General features: G+C 54.3%; 8 protein-coding genes and 1 non-coding gene across 9 annotated transcripts; 4 read left to right on the top strand and 5 right to left on the bottom strand.

Moving 5' to 3' along the window:
* Positions 1-40: 40 nt before the first annotated feature.
* BO70DRAFT_333177 (putative flavin containing polyamine oxidase) lies at positions 41-1,951 on the top strand (the record flags this gene model as incomplete). The annotated part of the gene is made up of 6 exons (XM_025540962.1): positions 41-147; positions 204-234; positions 297-434; positions 485-535; positions 581-833; positions 887-1,951. The coding sequence occupies 6 exons, from the start codon at positions 41-43 to the stop codon at positions 1,882-1,884; spliced, it is 1,578 nt and encodes a 525-aa protein (XP_025400989.1). The 3' UTR covers positions 1,885-1,951.
* Positions 1,952-2,134: 183 nt separating this feature from the next.
* BO70DRAFT_351342 (uncharacterized protein) lies at positions 2,135-2,930 on the bottom strand (the record flags this gene model as incomplete). Its single annotated transcript, XM_025541739.1, has 3 exons — positions 2,135-2,147; positions 2,531-2,740; positions 2,788-2,930. The coding sequence occupies 3 exons, from the start codon at positions 2,928-2,930 to the stop codon at positions 2,135-2,137; spliced, it is 366 nt and encodes a 121-aa protein (XP_025400988.1).
* A 713-nt stretch (positions 2,931-3,643) lies between these two features.
* Positions 3,644-7,335, bottom strand: BO70DRAFT_360478 (NRPS-like enzyme). The gene is made up of 4 exons (XM_025542788.1): positions 6,856-7,335; positions 6,533-6,794; positions 4,315-6,476; positions 3,644-4,200 (listed from the first exon to the last, which is right to left on the bottom strand). The coding sequence occupies exons 1-4, from the start codon at positions 7,132-7,134 to the stop codon at positions 3,814-3,816; spliced, it is 3,090 nt and encodes a 1,029-aa protein (XP_025400987.1). The 5' UTR covers positions 7,135-7,335; the 3' UTR covers positions 3,644-3,813.
* Positions 7,336-11,441: 4,106 nt separating this feature from the next.
* On the top strand, positions 11,442-12,686 carry BO70DRAFT_311474 (glutathione S-transferase). The gene is made up of 3 exons (XM_025540184.1): positions 11,442-11,521; positions 11,581-11,966; positions 12,064-12,686. The coding sequence occupies exons 1-3, from the start codon at positions 11,484-11,486 to the stop codon at positions 12,411-12,413; spliced, it is 774 nt and encodes a 257-aa protein (XP_025400986.1). The 5' UTR covers positions 11,442-11,483; the 3' UTR covers positions 12,414-12,686.
* Positions 12,687-12,906: 220 nt separating this feature from the next.
* BO70DRAFT_288405 (uncharacterized protein) lies at positions 12,907-14,357 on the bottom strand (the record flags this gene model as incomplete). Its single annotated transcript, XM_025539278.1, has 6 exons — positions 12,907-13,277; positions 13,383-13,450; positions 13,528-13,670; positions 13,723-13,947; positions 14,016-14,102; positions 14,178-14,357. 6 exons carry the CDS (start codon positions 14,355-14,357, stop codon positions 12,907-12,909), a joined length of 1,074 nt encoding a protein of 357 aa, XP_025400985.1.
* A 1,002-nt stretch (positions 14,358-15,359) lies between these two features.
* On the top strand, positions 15,360-17,215 carry BO70DRAFT_394768 (putative GABA permease; the record flags this gene model as incomplete). Its single annotated transcript, XM_025546489.1, has 6 exons — positions 15,360-15,479; positions 15,543-15,727; positions 15,786-15,865; positions 15,926-15,936; positions 15,985-16,354; positions 16,431-17,215. The coding sequence occupies 6 exons, from the start codon at positions 15,360-15,362 to the stop codon at positions 17,213-17,215; spliced, it is 1,551 nt and encodes a 516-aa protein (XP_025400984.1).
* A 457-nt stretch (positions 17,216-17,672) lies between these two features.
* BO70DRAFT_333171 (glycoside hydrolase family 30 protein) lies at positions 17,673-19,290 on the bottom strand (the record flags this gene model as incomplete). Its single annotated transcript, XM_025540961.1, has 2 exons — positions 18,376-19,290; positions 17,673-18,286 (listed from the first exon to the last, which is right to left on the bottom strand). The coding sequence occupies exons 1-2, from the start codon at positions 19,238-19,240 to the stop codon at positions 17,673-17,675; spliced, it is 1,479 nt and encodes a 492-aa protein (XP_025400983.1). The 5' UTR covers positions 19,241-19,290.
* A 2,253-nt stretch (positions 19,291-21,543) lies between these two features.
* On the bottom strand, positions 21,544-21,633 carry BO70DRAFT_t107. The gene has a single exon. It is a non-coding gene; the product is annotated as a tRNA-Asp (tRNA).
* Positions 21,634-22,365: 732 nt separating this feature from the next.
* BO70DRAFT_333168 (alpha/beta hydrolase) lies at positions 22,366-23,626 on the top strand. The gene is made up of 2 exons (XM_025540960.1): positions 22,366-22,562; positions 22,627-23,626. Exons 1-2 carry the CDS (start codon positions 22,425-22,427, stop codon positions 23,575-23,577), a joined length of 1,089 nt encoding a protein of 362 aa, XP_025400982.1. The 5' UTR covers positions 22,366-22,424; the 3' UTR covers positions 23,578-23,626.
* The last annotated feature ends 911 nt before the right edge of the window (positions 23,627-24,537 follow it).

The raw sequence follows: 24,537 nt of genomic DNA, 5'->3' as shown, positions 1-24,537 counted from the left end.
GCTCCAGTCCAGTCCAGTCTCAGTCGCAGTCTCGGTCAAAATGCGTCTTCCTCTGTTGGCTCTAGGCGCGTTGGCCGCTCCCAGCGTCGCCCACGTCGTCCACCCCCGCGATGACGGGCAGTGCAAGCAGACCACGGTCGCCATCCTGTGGGTCGCTTCGTCTGCGGTTGTGAAGACGAATGAAGGCTAATATGCTCTGACAGTGGTGCCGGAATGGCGGGTGTTGCAGCTGCGGTAGGTCGATCCGGAGGAGGGGGGGGGAGGAGGCACGCACAGCGCTGACCGTCCTGTCCTAGCAAACCCTGCACAACGCCTCCATGGACGATTTTATGATCCTCGAGTACCGCGACCAGATCGGCGGGCGCGCCTGGCATGTGCCGTTTGGCGAGGACGAGGAGGGCAAGCCGTACATCATTGAAATGGGATGCAACTGGGTGCGCACAATCCCCCACTGTCGCAAAGGACCAGATACTGACAGCAACAGGTCCAAGGACTCGGTGTTCCGGGGGGTCCGCAGAACCCCGTCTGGACACTGGTAGGTCGCCTCGCCGGGTGGTCATGATCGCGCTGACAGCCACAGGCCCAAGTCTACAACCTGTCCACCGTCTACTCCAACTACAGCAACGTCTCCACGTACAACCAGGACGGCTATAAGGACTACTCCTACCTGATGGATCTCTACGACGACATCTACGACACCGCCGCCGCGCAGGCGGGCGTCATGCTGTCCGACAACCTGCAGGACCAGACGGCCAAGACCGGACTTGCCATGGCCGGCTGGCGGCCCAAGGAGCACGACATGGAGGCACAGGCAGTCGATTGGTGGGAGTGGGGTGCGTTTTCCCATCCCTGTCCATCTACCCTTCATCTCGCTCACAATCCGCAGACTTCGAGGACGCCTACACCCCGCTTGAAAGCTCCTTCATCTTCGGCATCGCGGGCAACAACCTGACGGAGAACGGCTTCAGCGACGAAGACAACTTCGTGATCGACCAGCGCGGATTCAACACGCTCATCCACGGCATGGCGTCGACCTTCCTGAAGCCCAACGACACACGTCTGCGCCTGAACTCTCAGGTCACCAACATCAGCTACAGCGACTCGGGAGTGACGGTGCACAGCTCCGACGGATCCTGCGTGCAGGCCGAGTATGCCATCACGACGTTCTCGCTGGGCGTGCTGCAGAACGCCGCGATCGACTTCAGCCCAGCGCTGCCGCAGTGGAAACAGGAGTCCATCCAGGGCTTCACGATGGCGACCTACACGAAGATCTTCCTGCAATTCAACGAGACGTTCTGGCCGTCCGAGACACAGTTCCTGCTGTACGCGGACCCCTACGCCCGCGGCTACTACCCGCTCTTCCAGTCCCTCAGCACGGAGGGCTTCTTCCCGGGCTCGAACATGATCTTCGTCACCGTCACCGAGCAGTACGCGTGGCGCGCGGAGCGCCAGTCCGACGAGCAGACCCAGGCCGAGATCATGGCCGTGCTGCGCAAGATGTTCCCGGACGTGGACGTGCCCGATCCCATCCACTTCCTGTACCCGCGCTGGACCACCGAGCCCTGGGCGTACGGCACGTACTCCAACTGGCCGCCGAGCACGTCGCTTGAGATGCACGAGAACCTCCGTGCCAACACCGGACGCCTCTGGTTCGCCGGTGAGGCCACCAGCCCGACCTACTTCGGTTTCTTGCATGGCGCGTGGTTTGAGGGTCGTGCGGCCGGCAGAGAGATCGGCGCGTTGCTGAACGGCACCTGCCATGCGAATACCACCTGCCATGGACGCAAGCACTACGAGCGCCTGCATGGCACCACCCCATTGGCGGATTACAGTGCCGTGGATGGGTGGACGGCGAACAGCTTCTATGATTTTAACGATGATTAGATTGGGTATAGGGTGCGGATGTAGACGTATTGTATTGTATTGTATGTATGTATGGTGACCGAATGAGATAATAATACATTTATAGAATGAATGGAGATCCAACCCGTGTTCCATAAATGCCAATGCCTTGTCATGAAGGGCGGGGTAGTTGTGTCTTCGCAGTTGAAAGTCGAAAACTTCAGCATCTAACCACTGCTTTGTTACGCCCATGAATAGAAAAAGAAGCCGCGGCATTAAATAACTTGATCATTCACCATCCAAGCCTGTCAAGTCTGAGTGGAGTAGGATTTAAAAATCCATCAGCTACTCATCTAACCAATTATTTCTTCCCATGCCACTACAACTTCGCATTCATCTCACATACTCATAACACATCTCACTCATCGCATCACACCACCAAAGCACGAACCCAGAAGCTGGCCAGACAAGAATGTGAGAGAGAGAGAGGAATCCCCAACCTCACTCTCCCTCTCCTCTCCCTCTCCTTCAAAACAAAACAAAACAAACCCACCCTCTCATCCCAAACAAAGCCAACCCAAACCAAAATCACCAATCACAAAAATGCATATTCAAACTAACATCCCCCATCCCCATCCCCATTCCCTCCCCATCATCCCCCGCACCCCCATCCCGCAACATGACATACCCCCCCACGCCCACCCCCCAACACCCCTCCACGAGATCCCGAAACCCATCCAAGCAATCCTCCACACTCGCAAACACGCCGATCTTGCCGACGCTGGCCCTGATCACCGAGTTCTCGTCGTCCGAGGCGAAATGGTCCCAGTCGCCGTACGACACGTTCCAGCGGAAATCGCAGTACTGCACGCTGTAGACGTCTTTGATGCTGGCTTTGCTGGCGCAGTTTTTGCCCGCGGTGGCGGTGGGGGGGTAGCATGCTACGGAGGGGGATGCGGTGGTGTTGGTGTTGGTGTTGGTGTTGGTGTTTCGGGGGTGGTTTGGGCGAGGGTTGGGTGGGGGGTGAGGAGGGTGAGGGTGAGGGTCGTGAGGGTTGTGAGGAGGGTGGGGAGGGTGGGGAGGTGCATTTTGGATTGTTTTCCGGGCTGGATGGGTTGGGTTTGGTTAGATGGAGATGGAGATGGAGATGGAGGTGGAGATTGAGATGGAGATGGTGGGGTTGCTGGATAGGATAGGATAGGATAGGATATGTGGGCTAGGAAGAAGTCCCCCCGGGGATGGAGAGGGGGATGGAAGCATACCTGATGTGGCTGTATTTGTAGCTAAAGCCGTAGCGTAAAGAATTAACCTTTGCGTTGAGCCGGAACAGTAGATTAAAAATTGGATTGTATGTAGATGTGAGCAGCACTCCGTATGACAGTAGAAGATGAGAGTAAAATACCAGAAGTGCCCGGCCAGAGGAAACACAGACGAAATTTATACGGAGTCCTACAGCACCATGAGCCACTCTCACTAACTACCCCAAGTCTTTGGTCTGGTCTAGTCTAGATGTCCTCCCCCCACCCCCAGCTGATCTGCAAGGGCCTGTCGTATCTGCTAACCTGCTATCTGCATGTCTGGCATCTATGTCAGGGGTGGGTTACCTGCAATCAGGTCTAGAGGATGATCGACCGGTCAGTCGGTGTTTACCATGGATTATCGAGGTAGCGGATAAGAACAATCATGCATGAATGAAATAAATGTCATGTTGTCTGGGGTTTGTTCGGGTCTGGTCGCAGTAGTAATAGATTAAATGGAATATTCATCAAGTCTAGTCTGTTCTATATATATATACAAGCAAATCCAGTCTAAGTACGCAGGTCTAGTCCCAACCAAGCAAATCTAGTCCCCAAGCAGTAAATCCGCATCCGCAAGTAAAACACCACACCACCCCTTACCCATGCAAGGAATCGCAATCAAATCAAACCAAATCAACCCAGCTCCAATCAACCCAACCAGACAATCACTCAATCAGAACCCCCACTGCACCAGCCAATTCCTCATCAACTCCACCGTAACGCCCCCCAACCCCTCCATCGTGCGACTGGCGCGTCGGGTCTCCTCCGTCCCCACCTCCGCGGAGAGGACCTCGCCCGCCAACCCGCGATAAAAGTCCAGCAGCTTGAGCGCGGGCATCTCGCGCACCTGACTCTCGGTCGGCGACCGGATGGCCTCGAGCTCGCGCAGCCAGTCGTCCATGGGCACCGTCGAGACGCCATATTGGGATTCGATGGCGGGGATGAGCGTCGCCCAGGGGACTTTGGTGGGGTTCACGAGGTGGTAGACTGCGTTGGGGGTGGAGAGCTGGGTTGTGCGGCGGGTTTGGGTGAGTTCGGTGGTTATGGTTGCGAGGGTGTCCTATATATGTCCTTCTTATTAGGTATTGTGGGCGGAATATGGGATGGAGGAAGAGGGACGGGGTTAGGTAGTAGGTAGGAGGTATCGGGTTGGTTTGGCAGGGAACAAACATACCACAGGCACCCAATCGATGTTATAATTCCCCAAATCGGCCGGCACCTTGCCCAGCGACTTGGACGTCTTCACCAGGGTGGGCACCCACTCATCCAGATTCCACACGCCCTCCTTCGTCGTCGGGCCCGAGATCTGGCCCACGCGGAAGACCGTCGTGGGGACGCCCGCGATCCGCGACGCCGCCAGACACATCCTCTCCGCGACGTGCTTGCTCTCGCCGTAGCCCTGCTCCAGCACGGCGTCCACAGTCTCCAGCGGTTCCTCGGGCACCACGGGTCCCATGGCCGGGTTCCACGCGCCGATCGTGCTCACCGACGACACGAACGACAGGTGCGCGTTGTAGGTGCTCTGCGTGCTGAAGCGGATGAACTCGAGCATGCCCCTCAGGTGCGGGTCCTCGAAGGACTCGAGCGGGTGGTTGAAGTTGACCGTCCAGGCATTGTGGAGGATGAAGTCGACGCTGTGCAGCAGCTCGGTGTATTTCTCGTCCGGCAGACCGAAGTGTTCCGCGCCGAAGGCCACGGTCAGGAATTCGACCCGCGAGTCGAGCAGCCTCACGTCCAGGCCTTTGTCGCTGAAGCTGCGCTTTTGGCGCGCCGCGGCGTCGGAGCGGTTGAAGCAGTAGACCTTGGCGGTGCGGGGGTCGGACAGGAGACGGTGCAGCAGGTAGGTCCCCAGGGAGCCGGTGGAGCCGGTGAGGATGAGGGTCGATTTCTCGGACGGCGCGACGGCGGGGGTGCTGCGGTGGGGGATCTGGCGGGTGTATTTCTCGACCATGGCGGTGACTCGGTCGGCGCGTGAGACTGTCGTGCCGGTCTGCCCGTGGACCAGATCCAGCAGGTACTGGGCGAGCTGGGCGATGGACGGGTGGGAGTAGATCTGCTGCTGGGAGATGGAGTGGCCGTCGTAGCGGGTGGCAACGGCCTTGTTGAGCGTCTTCGCCAGCTGGATCGTCTGCAGCGAGTCCAAGCCCGCCGCATACAGATCGTCTGCATCCTGCACATCTTCTCGCTCCAGCAACGCGGTCACCAATCCCCTCACAAACCGCACCAGGCTCTCCCGGTCCAGCGTCTCGGGCATCTGGGCGGCTGTCTCCTCCTCCGCCGCCGCCGCGTAGATGGCATCGATCTCCTCCTTGTACTCCTGGTTCACTGCATGGCGCTGCGTGGTCCCCTTGGGGGTAACCTTGAATGGCTTCGCCCGTTTCGCGAGGCGAATCTTGCTCTTCGCAATGCGCCCGTACTTCGGCACGGCCTCGTTGGCGCGCTCCACCGTATCCCAGATACTCTCGACGAACTGTTTCTCGTCCACCGAGCCCAGCGTACCCCAGTCCGGCTCGACCAACAACGCGGTCTCGAACCGCGCCTGACCGATCAACAACGCCCTGCGCACACTGGCATGTCCCTCGACGATCTTCTCCAGCGTCACCGGATTGAGCTTCTCTCCGTTGCTCAAGACAATCACGTCGTCCAAGCGACCGTGATACTTCCACAGCTCGGGACGCTGCGGATGGCGCACATAGAGATCGTTGGAGCGGTATTCCGTGAGGTGGGGAAAGGTGTGGAAGATGCCGTGCACGCGGCGACTGTCGTGCTGACGGGGAATCACCAGTTCGTACAGATCGTCGCTGACGTGCTGCATGTCGACTCCGTACGCGGGGTTCCACTCAAAGTAGCCCCAGACGCGCTCACCCTGCGGCACGAACGAGGAGATGAGCCCCATCTCACTGGACCCCATCACGGTGATGATCTTGGTGTATTGGGATAGCTGGTCGCCGACTTCCGGGGAGAGGGGGGCGCCCGCGAAGTAGACCTGTTGGAGGGAACGGAGGGCGGCGCAGGCGTCGGGAGAGTGGGAGATGTCTTCGAGGATGGATGGCGGGAAGAACGCGGCGGTGGGGTGGGTGGCGTTGAGGATCGAGACGATCAGGTCCACGGAGAGCGGCTTATCGGGGCAGATGACAAAGGGGGTCGCGTGGAAGAGCGAGGTGATGAAGGCCAGCAGCCCCATGAGGTGGAAGAAGGGCGTTGTGGCGAGGACGGCATTGTCGGGTGGCAGGTCGTTGCACATGGTCGACTGGCGGGTTTCTGGCCGGGTGAGGTACGCGCCATTGTCGATGGTCGCGAGGTAGCCGTGGGTGAGAGGGATGGGTTTGGGCATGCCTGGTTGGTTTTAGCGAGTGGAGGTTGTAGTCTTAGTGAAGGGGATGGGAAAGTACCTGTTGTGCCAGAGCTGTGGATAATGATAGCCACATCGTCTTCAGCCTCGGTGAAGGTCTTGTTGTACGGGTAGGGCTGTGCGGGCGTCGAGAGCAGGTCCTCGAGAGAGGGCACCTCATAGAAGGCGGTGTTTCTGCGGAAGGTCTGGATCTCAGCCACGCGACGCTGCTTCTCGGGGGTGTACAGGAAGGTGTGGCAGTCGGTGGAGGTCAGGATGTGCTGGTAGGCGTCGTCGGAGAGTCGGGTTGAGGGGAGGAGGGGCTGGAGAGTCAGTCTCGTTCCATCAAACTAGGGTTATTCCCAGTGAAGGTGGACGACTCACCTTGTATCCGGTCTTGTGTGCGGCCAGCAGGACGATCAGGTACCGCACATCGTTCTTCGCCATGTAGGCGATGGTGGTTGGCTGCTGCGCCCGTCCGATGGTCTTCTCGATCCACCAGGCAAAGGCGTCCACGGCGCGCGCCAGACGGTCGAAGGTGACGGTCTCGTAGCCATCCGACCCGTCGGCATTGGGGATGATGCCGACGCGCTGGGTGGGCTTGGTCTGGGCGAGGTGGTCGACGACCAAGGGGAAGAGTCGCTGTCCGGGAGTGTTGGCCATATCGGTAGTATTGATAGTATCGCTGTTGATAGTAATAACAGTGGTGGGATTCAGCGAGATGTTTAGCGATGTATCGAGTGGTGTATCAGCAGACACAGTATTACTAGAAGTAAACAATTGTCTCAATAAAAATCTATAATGATGTGGACGTAAAGCGGGAAGATGCGATATTATAAGTAAATAGCAGAAGATTAAGCTGAAGCGATGGAATAAAACAGCACCAACCCTCGAGCGATCCGATCCATCCTATTTATCATCTTTGTCCCCAGGATATTCTGGACGGACGCGATCCGATTATCCAGGGTGACACCGACTTGCACTCCAAGTCGGCACCGGCACGGCTTAAGCAGCCGGCCCTGGCGGGTGGAGCGTCACTATGCATGTCTCCCTGCCTAAGTGAGCACCAGTCTGACAAATTCCATCCATCCCATCACATCAACACCACCCCCTCTTCTCACCACTCAAACATCCAAGTTCCAAATAAACCGTCTCCTCTCAACCTCCCCAAAACTAACCCCCCAAAAAACAGAAAGTTATCTTTAAACAAGCAACACACTTGGCACCCCCATCCACGGCTCCTCCCAGGAACCCGAAACTTAGCGCTGGACCCCGACCGCTTGTGGCGGCCGGATATCCATTGATGTCATGGATTTAGTGTATAATCTTAATCTTAATGCTCTGATCCCGCGTCACTAGAACCCATCTGGATACTACATAGTCCTAAGTAGTAGTCTAGCCAGAATTATCCACGCATGATCCCGGGCGGGCTATTCCCCATTCTGTCTGCGTGAAACAGACAAATCCAGCCGGTGCCGATTCTGCCGTGAGGTATTGCCGTGAGGAATTACCGTCTCGGGTAAGATGCCGTGGGCGCGGACTGCTGATGTCATGGGGATGACGGTCACAGTGTCGCAGTGTCAGACGCATGGGTTCAGTTGGGTGGCAGAATCCGAGACTTTCCCGACTCTCCGAGAGGACGCCGCCGGTGGGGCACGCTTTATGCTTATTCTTGGTTTCGCAGGGATAAACGGATGGATGGAGGGATTTGCCGGGTATCGGCAGGCTGGATGCGGGATTATGCTCCGACCTGACGGGGAATGGGGCCATATCCGGTAATAATACTATCTATTAGATACTATGGATGTACAGTAGGGATTTGGGTGGGGCGGGATGGACCGTTACTCCGTACGGAGTATAGATAGCAGGCAGGATTCAATGCAGGGAGAAGCAGGGATAGGTGGTTGTGCATTGACCTTGTATTATTAGCGGAGTAGTGGTTCAGATCATTCAAGATAATGTCGATGATTTATGGTATTAGGGTTTTAGAGTTCGAATAATGATGGGGTCTGGGCGGGCGGGCCCTGGTCGCGTCGGGCTCGGGGGTCCGGACTGGATGAGGGTTTTTTTTTTTTTTTTTTTTTTTTTTTTTTACTTTTTACTTTTTACCGTGTACTATGTGCCCATATTTTGTGGTTTAATATCTGCGGATGAATTGAGTTTACTGCATAGTACTACTCCGTAGACTTTTGTGCATTTGGAAGCCGAGAGCTAATATTTAGTACCGTGGATGCCTTCTCGGCTAGAATGTCAGGTACGTATGTATATTTTGGTTTGGAGCGGGAAGGCTGATGAATCGATAATTAAGTGAAATCCGAAATGTCCTGTCTATTACAGCTGTCTATAAAATAAAATCTGTTTGACTATTCGGGACGCGTGGCAGGCAGAAGAAGTGTAAGTGACCGCATGGTCAGGTTGGCTATTCACATTTATGCTGTTCTCCGATTATTCTACTGAGGACTAGCCGGGATGTATTCTTTATTTGTAGTAAGGATATCTCTGTCATAGGCTAGGGGTTAGTCTAATCGCGACCGTAGCAGCAAAAGTTAATCTTTGCAAACCTCTGCAAAGGATTCCGCAGCCACATGTCATCATCAGACACTGCGATTGGACTACGGAACACTAGTCAGGGCCATCACACCACGGCATGTTAGACCAAGTGTTTCCATTTCCTGTATCCCAGAACATTACATCACTGTCACAAAACTAATAATGTCAACCCCCCTCCTCCTCCCTCTCAGGGACATACTGACAAACTCTTACATCTCGCAAATTCAACCCCAAATTCAACCCCTCTCACTGGTTCAACCCCTCAGCCATCTCCAACAGATTCTCCCCATCCGGGCCGTTCTGCGTATACCGCGAATTGAACCTGAGCACCTTCTTCACCCGGAGGAGATGATGTGGTGGGACTGTGGGGATGATGCATACCATTGTCGGAGAAGACGAAGTGCGTCTCTAAGGGGTAGTACTCCTCGTCCAGCCGGTGCTCGGACGGGGTATGGAAGTGGAACTGCGCCAGGGTATATATAGTGAACATTCTTTGCAAGAGGTTAATTTCACCGATTGTACGAGGCAATGCTGGGACCCTCGGATCTGGTGGTAGGCCCCGTTGCACAGAGAAATCTACCGGTAGGTAACCGGTGTGGGGCGTTTTCAATCAGAAGGGGGTGTGAGCTAGGGGTTTCTTGACATGAACATTCACAAGGTCTACGGAGATGGAATCGGGGCTCGAAGGTCAATCGCGAAGTAGCCGACATTGCCCAATGCGGACTCGGAAAGCTTGCCAGTCGCTTCGGAAGAAGGTCGACTGTTGTCCACATCGCACACAGCGATCTGGCTTGGCTCCCATTCTCCATTGGTGACATCCTCCATTCACTGTAGACCCGCATGTCATATTTCTTGCGATCTCTAGTGAACCTCTGCTTCTTCCCACTTTTTTTTTTTTCATTTTTTTCGATTCGGAGCTACACAGGCTACCTCCTAGTCGAACCAAAAAGCCCAGCACTAATGCAAAATAGAGTGACTGTTCTCGGCTCGGGGGATCTCGACGCTTCGGGTGTTGTCATAACTCCGCCCAGAATATAGAAGCAGCGGCCTTTCTACCACCGTTCGAAATCAACGGCGGACACGAGTGGAGGAATCTACCATTCACTTTCTTAACATGTGCCCCGGCGGACATTTCTCCAACAGCTCACCATATTGCCAAATGAAGCCCACAGACCATTATGAATCGCTAACTTGCACAACCATCCTCGACCTTCCCGCAGTTCACTTCCGCGGACTTGAACATATTGGATGCGTCTATATCGTCAGATCTGCAGCATGGAGCTTTATGAGATGGCTCGAGCATGTGAAAGTTAATGATGGAGCGGATCTCTTCATCTAATCGCCGAATAGACAGTTGACTTTGGCGCTCCAAGACGCGCTCCTCATCTCCGCCCTGTTCTGTGCGTCAGGAATCCAGCGAACATGTGCAAATATTGTCATGGCTATATTAATTTTCAGTGACATCGTCGTACCTCGAAGGGTCATCCCAGGGCTTTGTGTTTGATGTATCCCGCCCCCCCCCCCCCATGAATTACTTTCCCTTGACGTACATCATGGACACTATAATAGGGATCCAGTATTATTGGTCAACCCTGTACCGTTCGAAGAAGAAGTTAAGTATTTTCGATATGCCTCCGCTTACACCTGTGGCCAGTACATTCATAAATAACCCACCTCTACGACAAACGCAGCCGGTAAACCTGTCAATTCTGAGTACTTAATCTTCCAGGTAATGCTTTCTTCAGCGCACGTCAACACTCTTAAGTCAGAACCGTTGGAAAAGCCAGCGCTGGCGCGACTTTGGACTTCTGGAGGGTATGTTGCTTTCAATATGCTCAGGCTATTTCTTCCGTGCTCGATTACAGAGATACAATCGTGGATCGTTGATCTGCCGTCTGCCGTCTGTCGTCTGCCGCACAGCGCTAACATACATTCATCACTAGAATATATTCCGCATATTCGTCAACTTTCTATCATCGGCGTTCCAGCATCGCGGTGGAGTTACTGGCAGAAGGAATAACAGTCCGTGCTGACCGACGCCTTCGTCTTAACTAACTAGCGGATGAGTAACTCAGACTCCGTCGGAATAACTCGGGCGTCTCGTCTCACTCATTTGCGCTGCAGACCCCAACACAACGTCATTTTTTCTGCTACATGCTAGTGCTGATGCTCAGCAACAGACACGGCCAATCAGATACCCCAGGGATAGCTAAATTCTAAATACAGGCCACATGGCAGGAATCTGACCGGGATGCTCTTTCACCCGTAGCGCATCAGCTGACATCCAGCCGCCTGGCGGTTTCGAATCCCTCCGGCCTTCCCCGCCAAGTTATCGTCAGCCAGATCGCGGCATCGCGGCATATAAAACACGCACAATCCCAGCCCCAGCCCCAACCCCAGCCCATTGTCTAATAACCATATCCCCGTCCAACATCCCAGCAATAAACATCATCATCATCATCATGAAAGCCAACCGCGGCGCTAAGATCGTCCTCCACTGGTACTATCTACTCCACCCACCCTTCCCTTCCATCTGGCATCTATCTAACACCCACCCAGGCTCGAGCGCTCCCGCGCCCAGCGCATAATGTGGCTCATGGAGGAGCTCAACCTCGAATACACGGTGCAGACATTCAAACGTCAACCCAACGGCACGGCACCGCCGGAGCTGAAACAGATCCACCCGCTCGGCAAATCGCCCCTCGTGTCCGTCACCCCGCCCGAGGCCACCGAGCCCATGGTTCTGGCCGAGTCCGGGCCGATCCTGGAGTACTTCCTCGACCACTTCGGGGGCGCCGACACGAGCCTCATCCCGGCGCGCTACACGCCAGGCAAAGAGGGCAAGCTGGGCGGCGAGACGGCGTCGTGGATGCGCTATCGCTATTTCATGCACTACGCCGAGGGCAGTCTCATGTCGCCGATCCAGGTGCAGTTGATTATGAATGGTGAGTTTCCCGAGTCTCCCTCCCCTGCCCCCGTCCCATCTTCCCATCTTCCCACCCCCCCCCCCCCCATCCCCTACACACTAACACCCCCACCCAGCCATCAAAAACGCCCCCGTCCCCTTCTTCCTCAAACCAATCACGGGCCTCGTCCCCGGAAAAGTCAGCAAGGAGTTCCTCGACCAGGAGCTGCGCACGCACTTCACCTTCCTGGAGACCCAGCTGGCGTCGGCGCCCGACGGCGGCCCGTTCCTGTGCGGCGCGCACCTCACCGCCGCCGATATCCAGATGAGTATCCCCGTCATCGCGGCGCTCAATGTCGGGATGATTGCCCGCGCCGAGTATCCCCGTTTGGACGGGTATTCGGAGAGGTTGCAGGCGCAGGGGGCGTATAGGCGGGCCGTGGAGAAGATTGAGGCGTTGGAGGGGAGGCCGTTTGTTGCTATTTGAAGGGGGGTTGGGTTGGTTTTGTGGGTGGGTTTGGGGTTGATGTGCTGTTTTGGTGTTGTGGTGTTGGTGTATTAGGGTTTTAATATTGTGGTGATGGAACTCTTAATGGGTATAATGAAGTTGGGAGTTTCTGAGAGGGTTTGGAGTGTATAGTATTTACTGATAGGCGGGTCGGGTGCCTGTTGGATTGGGATGGGATGTAAGATATTGGATGAACCTGTCCGTCCTAAACAACTGTAGCTTAGCAACGAATCACAACGAATGGATAGCGACGTTCGAAGGAACTCGAGCCGTCTCGTGTGACTGTAATTTCTGGTTTCATCTGCTGCTGTACTTCGTTTCACTCGTGAGATAACACATATAACCGCACATACCCGTACTCCGCTCCATCAGGCAAATCGACCGTGACCGTGACCGAAAACAGAAACAAAAGCAAAAATGAACGAAACCACCCAATGATAATCCAAGCCCAGAAGAGTAAAGGGGTTGGGACCTATCGACCAGAAGAGTACATATCCTCCACCTGGACTGTAATATCAACCGTTTTCAAGACCCCATCGCGGTTTAACTCCCGAGTCAACTGCCGCGTGCTCTCCGTACTTTCACTGACGCTCGTTTTCCGAACCACCTCGCCCTTGGTGCCGTTGGTGCCAGAGCCGAAGATCCCTGATCCAGTCGCATACAAGTATCTCGCTCCGCCCCTGCGACCGCTATTCGTGAGCTGGCTTCGATAGGCACTCCCGTTCGCGTGCTTAAGCTCGAGCTCCTCCGGCAGCTGGGTCGTGATTAGCCCGGAGTGCAGGCCCGCGAATATGTGATACAGGGTTGGCATGCAGGCGGTTATGACCGAGGTGCAGACCATGGCTTGTCCGAAAGATAGAAAGCTGACGATATCCCCTGCTCGCGACTCGCGAGCCATGTTAGAGCTGAGCTGGAGTAGGTGTGGCAGAAGGAGGGCAGGCGACATACATGAAGGATCCGTTGAGTGTAAGACAGATGGGAGGAGGGCTAGTTGGCAAGCTCCCATGATAACCACGCTGGTTACAATCAAGCTGTCACTGGCAATTCCGGGGGACGTGGGAAGGGGGCAAGATGCGGGAGCAAAATGACGTACAGGCCCCGTGCCGAAAACGAGCAGAGAATCTTTACTTTGGCCGTCCATTTTAATTGTACCTCATGCAGCATGAAGAACGGGATTGCAATAATAAGTATCTCGATGAGGATGTGGGTGACGATGATCGGATACAGGATAGCGCCCTGGAATGAGATCAGATGCTGGTAAGCAGAGAGATTGGTATGTGATGCGTACTTGGCCAGTACAACGAGACGGGCTGTAAATCCACGGCTCGGGGATTTCGCATTGGAAGGCAACTCCAAACAGAGCGAAAACGGCCCAGGCTGCTGTCAGGCTGATGGTGATGGTGCACGCGCGACGGATGCCGTGATGGGGGGTCAGTTTCCACACCAGAAGAGCGGTCGATATTTTGGAAAGCGAGAGTACGACGACCTCGATAAGTTGTGCGGTATAGGTGTACTAGATCGTACGAGACGAGTGAGCTTAGCGAGCTTTAAGAAAGAGGAACGTTGTACGTTCTGACTCACCTCGCTTGATATCCGAATCGCTGTGTCCGTGAGGGCATTCAAATGCCGGCCTAGTCCGTTATCGACAGCCTTTTGCATAACCACAACCTCCGCAATGAGCAAAGGCTGTATAGTCCGGGTCAGCTTTGCGGATCACATCCCCTGAGCTTGCAGGCCACTCACCAGAGCCACCCAGATGGGTATGCTGACCGATGTTCGGCGATGTTTGAAATATACCACGGACGCTATTTTGGCGGCCACAAAGATGATCGCCGTGATTAGAAAGGCCGCTGACACGAGAGTGACCAGCGGCCCCCGATTGTCTTCCGACAGAATCTCGAAGGGGGCTTGTGAACCCGCCATTGTCAGTCACACTGGTAGAAGGGCAGAGGACGTGGGAATGGGGAAAAGAAAACGCACCGAGATGAGATATTTAAGAGACAGGGGATGCCTCCCAGTCATTTTACGCCAGACCAGGGTCGCTTGATCCTGGTCGCGCTTCCCGTAGATGATCAGAAAACTATGGATGTTCGTTGCCTGCCTGTCCGTGGTGAAAGTCACATCACGACAATAACCGCGAGGAGAAACCAGCGGTCCACAGTGCTTTTTTTTTTTTTTTTTTTTTTTTTTTTCCTCCCAGAGATTTTCAAACCTCACTCAGCTCATCTCCCTATCTCCTTCGAGCCTTTGGAGGCTCTCTTGGTTCCAGCAAGGGCATGGTTGGCAGCCTACGCGCAATATCCTTCCCCTCTCCTGTTAGGCGCGCAGGGATGTTTCGGTCGCGGAAGACTTGCCTTGTTGAGAAACAGACAAAGAACCCCGGGACGCACTATCTACGGGGAGATTGCTGTTGGTGGGGTGAGTAGGCTCATGATCCTTGCCGGTTGCTTGCGTGTCCAGCGGCCGGACATGATGCTACTGTGTAGCTAGAGCCAGCTAGGGTCAGCTAGGGCCAGCTAAACCCAGCTAAACCCAGCTAGGGCCAGCCAAGGCCCGCCAGCGCCCGCAGCCGTAGCGGAGACTCCCGCCGGGAAAGATCCCGGAGAGTTAATCTCGAGCCCACTCCATACTATAGCTCCCCCATCGTCGTATGCACCGTTGCAGCGCCGGGCATGCGAGTCTAGCCGCCCGCCTACGGACGAAAGGCCGGAAGAATTATTTGACACCCATGGAAGCCCCTTCATTGCCTGTTTTGCCACTTCGTCGAGCCTCTCTCCTTTTCCTGCCAGCTAATTTCTTCCCTCTGCAACCCCTGCTTTTTCACTCCACCCACTGGACACGTTGGTGCGTCCTCCCTCCTTTTGGATCCAACTCCCCATCACTGAGCCGAGCTTCTCAGCAAGACCAGGACTTGAATGCTTCACAATGGCCGACGTCCAGATCGAGCTGAAGAGCGGAGGGGCTGTTCACTCAGCAGCTGCAGGAGGGGATCTGCGTGGCCCCGAGAACAGCAGTGTGGAATACCGGCAACGGCAGAAGCTGGATGTATGATAGAATCTGCTGCCTCCCATCGTCGTCCATTTCATTCGCTGACTTCAAGCTCGATAGAGGTATCTGAACTTCTTCTCAACGTTAGCGTTCTCGGTCACGCTCCTTGCGTCTTGGGAGACTGCTGGTGGGAGTCTTGCGGCCGGTCTGTACAATGGAGGTCCAGCGGTAATTGTGTATGGCATTATTGTCAGTGCACTGGGCAATTTGGCGATCGCAGCGTCACTGGCGGAGCTTGCCTCGATGTGAGGACTCTTTCATTCACCATCTTTTCTCCTCGTTGACCGGTACAACTCTATCCAGACATCCCACCGCTGGGGCACAATACCACTGGACCTACATGCTTGCCCCGCGGTACCGTCGATTCCTCAGCTTTTTTCAAGGTAAGGGTGGTGTTCAAGTGAAACGAATTTCCATTTGCTATTGCTAACCAGTCAGTGCAGGATGGGTGACCGTATGAAGTTCTTTCTCTGCCGGGATTTCCATCTGCTAACAGACATAGGTCTTCTCCTGGGCGGCGCTTGCCTGTATAGCGCCTTACTTCATCGGTACCGAGATAGAAGGCATGGCCGTCCTGAGCCACCCTGAATACGAGGCCAAGCGGTGGCAAGGCACACTGCTCATGTGGGCTGTGCTAATCCTCCCAATTATCATCAACATCTTCGCGCGCCGTGTCCTTGCCGTCATCGAAGTCGCCGCGGGTGTCATGCACGTCATCTTCTTGCCTGTGACCATCGCAACGTTTGTCATTCTCGCCCCTCGCAATTCCAACGCCTTCGTCTGGGATACTTTTGTCAGCGGCCTCAGCGGGTGGCAGAACCCTGGAGTCGTCTATTCCGTCGGGCTACTGGGCGTCATCACCCCTTTCAGCGGTAGGTGCTCAAAGCTCCTCGAACCCCCGACCCCCCCCCCCATACCAAACAGCCATATTAACCCTGGTCATACTAGGAGTCGATGGGGTCATCCACATGTCCGAGGAAGTCAACAATCCCAAAGTCACGGTCCCCCGCTCCATGGTATGGGGCACGCTGATGAACTTCCTCATGGCCTTCGGGTACGTCATCGCCATCCTCTATTGCATGGGGAACTACGCCGAAGCCCTAGAAAGCCCCACGGGATACCCGATCATCGAAATCGCCTACCAAGCCACCGGCTCCAAAGCAGCCACCTACGTGCTCATGACCATGGGAATCCTCCCGGCCTGGATCGCCTTCTTCAACTGCCTTGCCTCCGTCACCCGTCTGACTTGGGCCTTCGCCCGCGACAACGGCCTGCCCTTCTCCGATTTCTTCGTCAAGGTCGACCCGTACTACAAGATCCCCATCCGCGCCCTTTTCCTGGTCACCACCCTGGTCATCGCCCTCTCCTTCATCCAGATCGGATCCAGCGACGCCTTCAACGCCATCCTCTCCCTCAGCACCCTGGGCTTGTACATCTCTTACCTGATCCCCCTGGTTCTCCTCGTGCTGAAGCGCTTCACCGCCCCCGCCGATATCCCCCAGGGATCGTATTCCCTCGGTCAGTGGGGACTGCCCATCAACCTGACTGCCATTCTCTTTGCCACGTACTTTTCCATCTTCTTGCCGTTTCCGTCCGCGCTGCCCGTCACCGGCGAGAATATGAACTATGCCGGCCCCGTGTTGGGGTTCGTCATGCTTTTTGCCTGTGGCGATTGGGTCGTTAGGGGAAGACATAAGTGGAATGGACCCAGTATGGGGTATTTGAGGGAGTGAGGGGGTATTTGGGGGTGTTGCGTATGTAAAACTGTTCCTACGGGGTTCTTTGGTTTATGGTTGTCTGGGTGGGTGAGTTTTAGTGCATCGTGTTTGGGGTGCTTTGTGGCACCGTGCAAAAGTCTAGCATTTTTATTTTACCAGGATAGAGAGATTATCATGTTGTAGTTTGATTCTTCACTTCTGTTAAGCTATCATCTTACGTACTTTATAGATTCAGTGGGCCATTATGTAACTCTTGAAAATTAGGAGTTGCCTTATCCATACATTATCGAATACCAAACTGACAACAACGCTATCCTATTATAGATGATTCGACCTCGCTGCAAACCACCGAAAAACCGGCCCCAAGCAAGACCCCATCCAACTCCATCCAACCCCTCGCTAACCCCCATACCACCCCACCCCTCCATCGCCCACACCAAAAAGAAACTCTCGATCCATCTAACTCCCCCACCTACGCAGAAGCCGGCAAAACCCACGTCGTCACCGACTCCTCGGGGACACTGCCACTCCAGACCTCCCCACTCCCCATCTCAACCTGAACGTAGACCTCATTCCCAAACAAATTCTCAATGACGACCGTGCGCGTGCCATCCGGATTCACCGACGCAACAGACTGCAGCCCCCCGCCCCCGGAATACGTATAGCTGCCTGTTCCGTTCAACACGATCGCGCCGGGGGGCATGAACTTGCTGAACTGCGCCATCATGTAGTATGCTGTGTTGAGGGTGTATCCCTCGTCGGTGTCGGTGACGGTGACTAGACCTTGGCAGGTATCGCAGCCCCCGCTGGATAGGTGTGGCCCGTCCGAGGTGTCGGTGCCTAGGGTCCATGCGATTGCCCCTGACGCGTAGTTTTGTAGTGGCCCCATGGTGAAGTCGGCTGCTTGGTGCCATGTCCCTGATGCGGGCGTCCAGCATTCTGTCATGTATTGCGTTGCGGATGGGTTGGCGCTCTGGAAGTCGCTGAGGACTCTCCAGTCGACGTCGGTGGCGTAGCAGTGCCAGGCTACTGTGGAGACGTATTCGCTTGCGGTGCTTAGGACCGTTTGGGGGTAGCTGGGGACGTCTGGGGTGGAGGGTTAGTCGCCGGTTGCTGGTTGTGGGGTGAAGGGTAAGGTCTGATGGGTTGGGTTGGGTTGATTTGGGGTTGGGTACCTGTGTTATGGTCGTAGGCCCAGATCTTTGTAGACAGGCCTGCGTCCGCGAGAGCAGGGCCGACGTAGTCCTGAATCAACTGTGCGGATTCGTAGTCGAAGACGTACATAGTCGGGTACCCGGACTGGCTGTTCAGCGGCTCGTTCTGGATGGTGATTGCGTCGACGGTCGCGCCGAGGGCCTCATACGCCTGGATGTACTTGACAAAGTACTGGGCGAATGCGCTGGAGTAGCCCGTGCTTCCCGTGCCGCCGCTGGTGAGGTAGCCGTCGTTGAGGTTGTTGTCGGTGGTGTTTCCGTCGATCACACCGTTGAGCTTCATCCAGCCGGGGGGGCTCCATGAGGATCCGAGCACGGTGAGGTCTGGCTGTAGTGACTTCATCGTGGCGAGCATCTCGGCCATTGCGGTGCCGCGATCCCCGAGGTTGAACCCAGAGAGGGTCGGGTCGGCCTCGTTCCCGTTGTCGTCGTAGGTGTAGACTGGGTCACCTGACAGATCGGAGGCGCCGATTGTGTGGCGCATGAGGGAAAATTGGGCGCCATCGCTGGTCATCAGTTCGTTGAGGAGCTGCTGAAGCGTCGCGTCTGAGAGCGTGTTGAAAGATGTGACGGTCGCGTCGGTGACGGCAGCTCCGAAGCCGGTGATTGTCTGCTTATGGCCCGACGAGGTATCGTCAATGGTGAGCTTCCAGGTCGACTCAGACCCAGGGCTGCCACTTCCTTGAACCGGGGCTGTGATGGAGGTGAGTTTGTAGGTGCCGGCCGAGTTGGAGGCATACGCCGAAGCGTCTGTCGCGCGTTTCTGGGGCGTGGCATGGCCGATAGCCGCCAGGCTGGCAATCGTAGTGAGAAGGGTGACAATCATTCTCGATTGAACTGAAGCTTTGTGTTGCTGCGGCTTAGCGATTAGGGGTGGGTTGATGCCTCGATTTATTCAGTGCTGTTTGGCCCCCCGGGATTGTTTTAGGGACCGCCCCACGCGACACTGCGCAATCAAGAAAGTCCAATCATCGCCGAGGCTAGTCCCAGTTGGTGTGGCTGACAGGATCACACTTGATTCACGATGTAGATGAATTCCCTGTTTGGGAAAAAGGTAGGGCGGAGGAGACCGAAACCGGCTGTTTGTGAGATCGATTGCCGTGGGGGCCCCGCAAGCTTATTCGTGCCCTGGATAAGAATAGCTTCGGGCCCGCCTGGTAGTTATGCTGCTTGCGGGATGTACGCGACACCACAGGCTGCTTGTTAACACGCGTGGCATGTCTCCCGGGTTTCGGGGTTTGAAAACTGCCACCGTGTGGTGTTTGTCCGTCGTCGCCCTCCCTTGACAGACTGCCTCAGTGCCTAGAACATTCCGGTGATCGGGGATTTCCTCGGCATTCCTCGGAGATACGGTCTCCTCGGGACGGGATTTGCTGGATATCTCGATGTCTTGGCCGACAGCTGTCTGGTTTTCGAAGTGGAGGGGCAAGCTGATGAAAATCATCCTGGTTCAACTGGAATTCGTGAGAAAACCTGTCAGCTTCTAGTGACGATGGGAATGTGTTTTGAATAACAAGCATCATGGGACAAGACTCAGGCGGGTGTTGGTTCCTGGCATCAAAGAAACCGGCTGCAAGTGGCTTGATATCTCTGTGGAAAGGTTCGTCAAGGACGAGAGAAGACAGAGGAGGGAGTCGAGGGGTGGGGAGGGAATGCACTGAAGCACGCGTTGCAGCACGTGATACCGGGGGGTCTCGTCAGGAGCGCCACCTCTTCGCCTCGACAAGCACTGCCTCCTTTCCCTTGCTGCTGTACTTAACAAATTCTTGAGCATTATCAATGCTCATCGAGCCTATGACTTGTTTGTCTTGTGAAGCGGTAGCGAGATCTACGTGTACTCCTTTCTTTCCTCCATCTGCATGCTAGAAACTGACCTCCTTTCCATCTAGCTAGGATAGCAAGTCGCCCACACGAAACAAATGACAAGACCAATCACGCAAAGAGCATCTATATGAGTAACGGATGTCAGACAATTGAGAGGTAATATCGAGGGCAGTGTCCAGTCCTACACGCGCATCCGATTTGAACAGTCCAGCTCGAATCGGGGACCTAGAGCCGATGTTTGTGCGTCGACAACATGAAGCAGGTTTTGGTGAGGGAAAGCTAGATACTAGACATGGGGGGTTGAAACAGGGCTCTACGCAAGTGGCTTGTGGTGCATACGTATTCCGGTACATACAGAATCTAAGTAAGATCTTAATCAGTCTTGCTGCTACGAGATATGCTAATAACACAAGGTGTGCCTGACGGGTAGAAGTAGTATTTAACGAACTACTATTATAACATGCTGTCTGACGTCGAAGATAATATGCATGCGCAGAACTCCATCACCCTGTACGTGGCAGATGTGGAGGGAAAACTGAGCGGAAGTCCCTCAACGGCTGTATCATGGAATAAAAAGTCACCTTCCCTGATGCCTAATGACTACCTCTACTAGTGAGCGCGAAGACGACGGAAACGCAGGCCTTTAAAGTTATCGCCCAGGAGCAGAAATGTACTAGAGGCTCCATCATTTCATGGTGCTACGGTCATATCCCCAAATGGAATGATGCTGCCTTGGCCTCTACGGCCGATGGCTACAGGGGACACATCTGGGTGGTGAACATACGAGCAGATGGGATCCGTATACTGGTCAGCACGGTCGATTGCCGCCAATCTTGCGCAGATGAATGCCTATTCGGGCGCGAGGCCCGCTTTGAATCGTGTGCCAGGACACAGGTCTACCAATGGCTCTTCAACAAACTTTCCATCGACGGAGACTGCTACCCATAGGCGTGTGCATTCCTGCGAAGTACTTTCGATAGTTTCGGTCCAGGATTTATATCAGCGCTGAGTCTGCGAACAAGGGTGAATCAGAGGGTCATCTTGTCAGGGGGCTACACGTTTTCTGCGAGGTCAGTCATAACAGCTCTTCTTTCGTCCCACTGCACACAAAACATGCCGAGTCACCAGCTGAAAGCGGACAGTCGATCGTCGGAATTCATCAACACTTTCCTGGTCAACTGGGAGAATTGTTTAATCTCATAATCATTTTCGTCAGGCACAAAAAAGGCGACTATTCCACGGCTCCACAGACAGAGCTCCCGCGGGACCGACCCGATCAAAAATATGATAGATCAAAAATGAAATCTCCCTGACTGGGAGTCGAACCCAGGTCTCCCGCGCTTGTTCCTGTTCAGGATTGACAAGCGGAAATCATGACCGTTAGACCATCAAGGACTTCTTGTTGATGATGCCCAAAATATGGCTATTTATTCTTTGGATAAAGTTTGCGGGAGTCTTAAAGAAACAATCGAAATTCCGATTCAGGTCTTGGCAATTGAAGGCAAATTGCTTCGCAAGATGAAAAGCCCTTGCTGGGTCTTTTACATCCAGCTTCTATTATGAATAGACTGCTTTCAAGAAAGTTGGCGCGAATTTGCATGAAAGTCCTTTCTCGTACAGAACTGGCGGAATCATGTCAACAATTCGTGGACGGTATGGTTGTTCCAGACTTGTCCGATTTCTTGCCACCGAGGTAAGATCAATATAACCATGTAGAAAACTATCCAACCTTGCATTGGGTAACTTCCTGTCTTAACAACTATAAATAGTCCAGTGGAATTAGCACTTAGGTGGCCACTCACGTTCATCGGTCACCATCTTCCCTTTTTTTTATACATTCTTCATCCTAAAAAGCAGGCAGGAAAAGACAGGGAGATCTCTCAACGAAGCAGAAAAATACCAAGGCATTTCTATATTGTCCTTCAGCAATGACCAACTTATCTTTATACTTCGGCTACATGCGGTGTGAGCAAAGTGAGTCACAGGATTATTAAAGGATTGAAGGATCCGAACTACTTCAACTTCTCATCAATAATGACTAGTATCCAGAGTACTAGGATTTAGTTAGTTAAGTTCTCAGGGTTCCGCCATCAACCCTGATAAGCACGACCAGATAGTATGTAACCCCTCATCGACCCCTTCACTCCGCTCTGATACTCATCCACCCATCACACCACACCACAACAATGGCGACCGGACCACACACTCACATTTACAAATCCCATCCCGACCTCAACCTCAACCTCCATCTAGACGTCTACACGCCCAATGTCACCCCCCAGACCCCCAAGCCTGTCATTCTCTGGTTCCACGGCGGCTACCTCGTTCGTCCCCCGCTCCCATTCCCCTCTTCCCAAACACCAACCACTAACACCAACACCCGACTAGATAACAGGCAGCCGCAAAGCCATCCCCAGCTGGCTCCTCGCCTTCGCCAACACCCAACAATGGTCCCTCGTCTCAGCCGACTACCGCGTCCTACCCGAATCCACCGGTCTCGCGACCCTCGAAGACACCACATCCGCCTACGAATGGGTCGCGCACTCCCTGAAGGAACTACACCCGGAGAGCTGCACCGACACAAACCGCATTATTATTGGAGGCGCGAGCGCAGGGGGATGGTGTACGCTGACCACCGCGCTGCATTTCTGCGCCGCATCTTACAGCCACAGCCACAATCAGAGTGATAGTGACGGTGGCAGTCACAATCCCAGCACGATCGCAAAGCCAGCTGCTCTCTTCCTCCTTTATCCCATGGTCGACCCTGGGACAGAGACATGGGCGCGCGGCTTCGCATTACCCGGCTCCAGCCTCGACGCAGACGCTGAAGAGCGAGTCATGGGCGAGATCGCGACCAGTCTCGCGAGCGAGACGATCAGCGACGGGGAGGATTTCCCCAAGTCGGAGGCGGAGGTACTTACGCGGAAGCGGGTCGCCTGGGTGTGGGCTGTGTTGCAGAAGGGGCTGTTTTTGGAATATTTGACGGGCGTGCCTGGGTTTGCGGGGAAGTTGCTGGATGGGGGGGTGGAGGGGGCGGCGGAGGGACAGGTAAGAAAGCTGTTTCCGTTGGACTTTGGGACGTTTGAGCAGCAGGCTTTCCCAAGGACGGTGGTGGTGCATGGGGTGGATGATCAGGAGGTGAGCTGTCAGGAGAGTGAGAGGTTGGTGAGCTTGTTGGCGAAGGCAGATGTCCAGGTGGATTATTTCCCCGTGACTGGGGCGGATCATGCGTTTGATCTGGAGATTGGGGAGTGTGTGTTTGATGTGCCGGAGTCGGGGGAGCCAAGTGCTGTTCTTGGGCGGGCGTTGCGGGCGTTGCAGGGGTTTGTTGAGATATGACATCTACCAGAAAAAAGTGTTTGTGTGGATTATATGATTTAAATGTGCGTATATCGTCATATGTGGATGATACTATGAGAGATGCCTTCCCTTTGCAGGTCTCCTCCAAGACCGTAATGTATATTTGGAGTTGTGTGGACATTAATACTTGATTTCTGTTCTAGTCGGTTTGACTAGAACTTGACAGTATATTGGACAGCAAGTAGTATCAAAACTGCAAGCCCTATCCCATTTCTCTACCATCATGGTCTTCTCCAAAACTAGCGGGTGGTTAGAATTACTTACCTCTATCTATCTACAATCTACCCTTTACACATCTTCATCCTCAACTATGAATTACCCAATCCCAAAGTAAACCATTCTACGCTACATATACATCTACCCAGAAGAACAGAGTATGTAAACACAACACACCGCACACCAACCCCGAGTCTCCCGATTTTCATGCCATATGTATGCCGCCATCTATCAGGCTTATCAGAAACCAACACCTATTACTTAACGCTTCAAGGTCCCACAGGTGGGTAAGACAGACCGGCCCGCACGATGCACTCTTGCGGGGTAATGCGGAAGAAAGTTTACAAACAGCTGCTGCCTGCCTGCCTGCCTGCCTGTCTGCCAACCTGGTCCAACCCCAACACTAATGTGTGTCGAGGAGTAAAGTGCTGACTGGGTGGCTCCCTCTCGTACACTATAGCTCCTGTCTTAATTCTGCAGTGGGTACGCAGGTGAGCTTGGTGAGCTTGTGGTTTCTAGTCTCGGATGCAGATATCTGATTTAAAGATATATATATGTTACCCGTGTGTGTACAAGCAGTTTCTTAAGCTGACATGTTAAGTACACACTCTACACAGTATACAATGAATATGAACACTACTAGTTCACTCAACATTCCAAGCTCTACAAAGTACAGACCACTCACCTCCAGACCCATGATATCACTATCTAATCCTTCACCTT

Source organism: Aspergillus heteromorphus (assembly GCF_003184545.1).
Source record: "Aspergillus heteromorphus CBS 117.55 chromosome Unknown BO70scaffold_7, whole genome shotgun sequence".
Lineage (NCBI taxonomy): Eukaryota > Fungi > Ascomycota > Eurotiomycetes > Eurotiales > Aspergillaceae > Aspergillus > Aspergillus heteromorphus.
The sequence above is the reverse complement of the archived record's forward strand: the minus strand, read 5'-3'. Positions and strand labels throughout refer to the sequence as shown.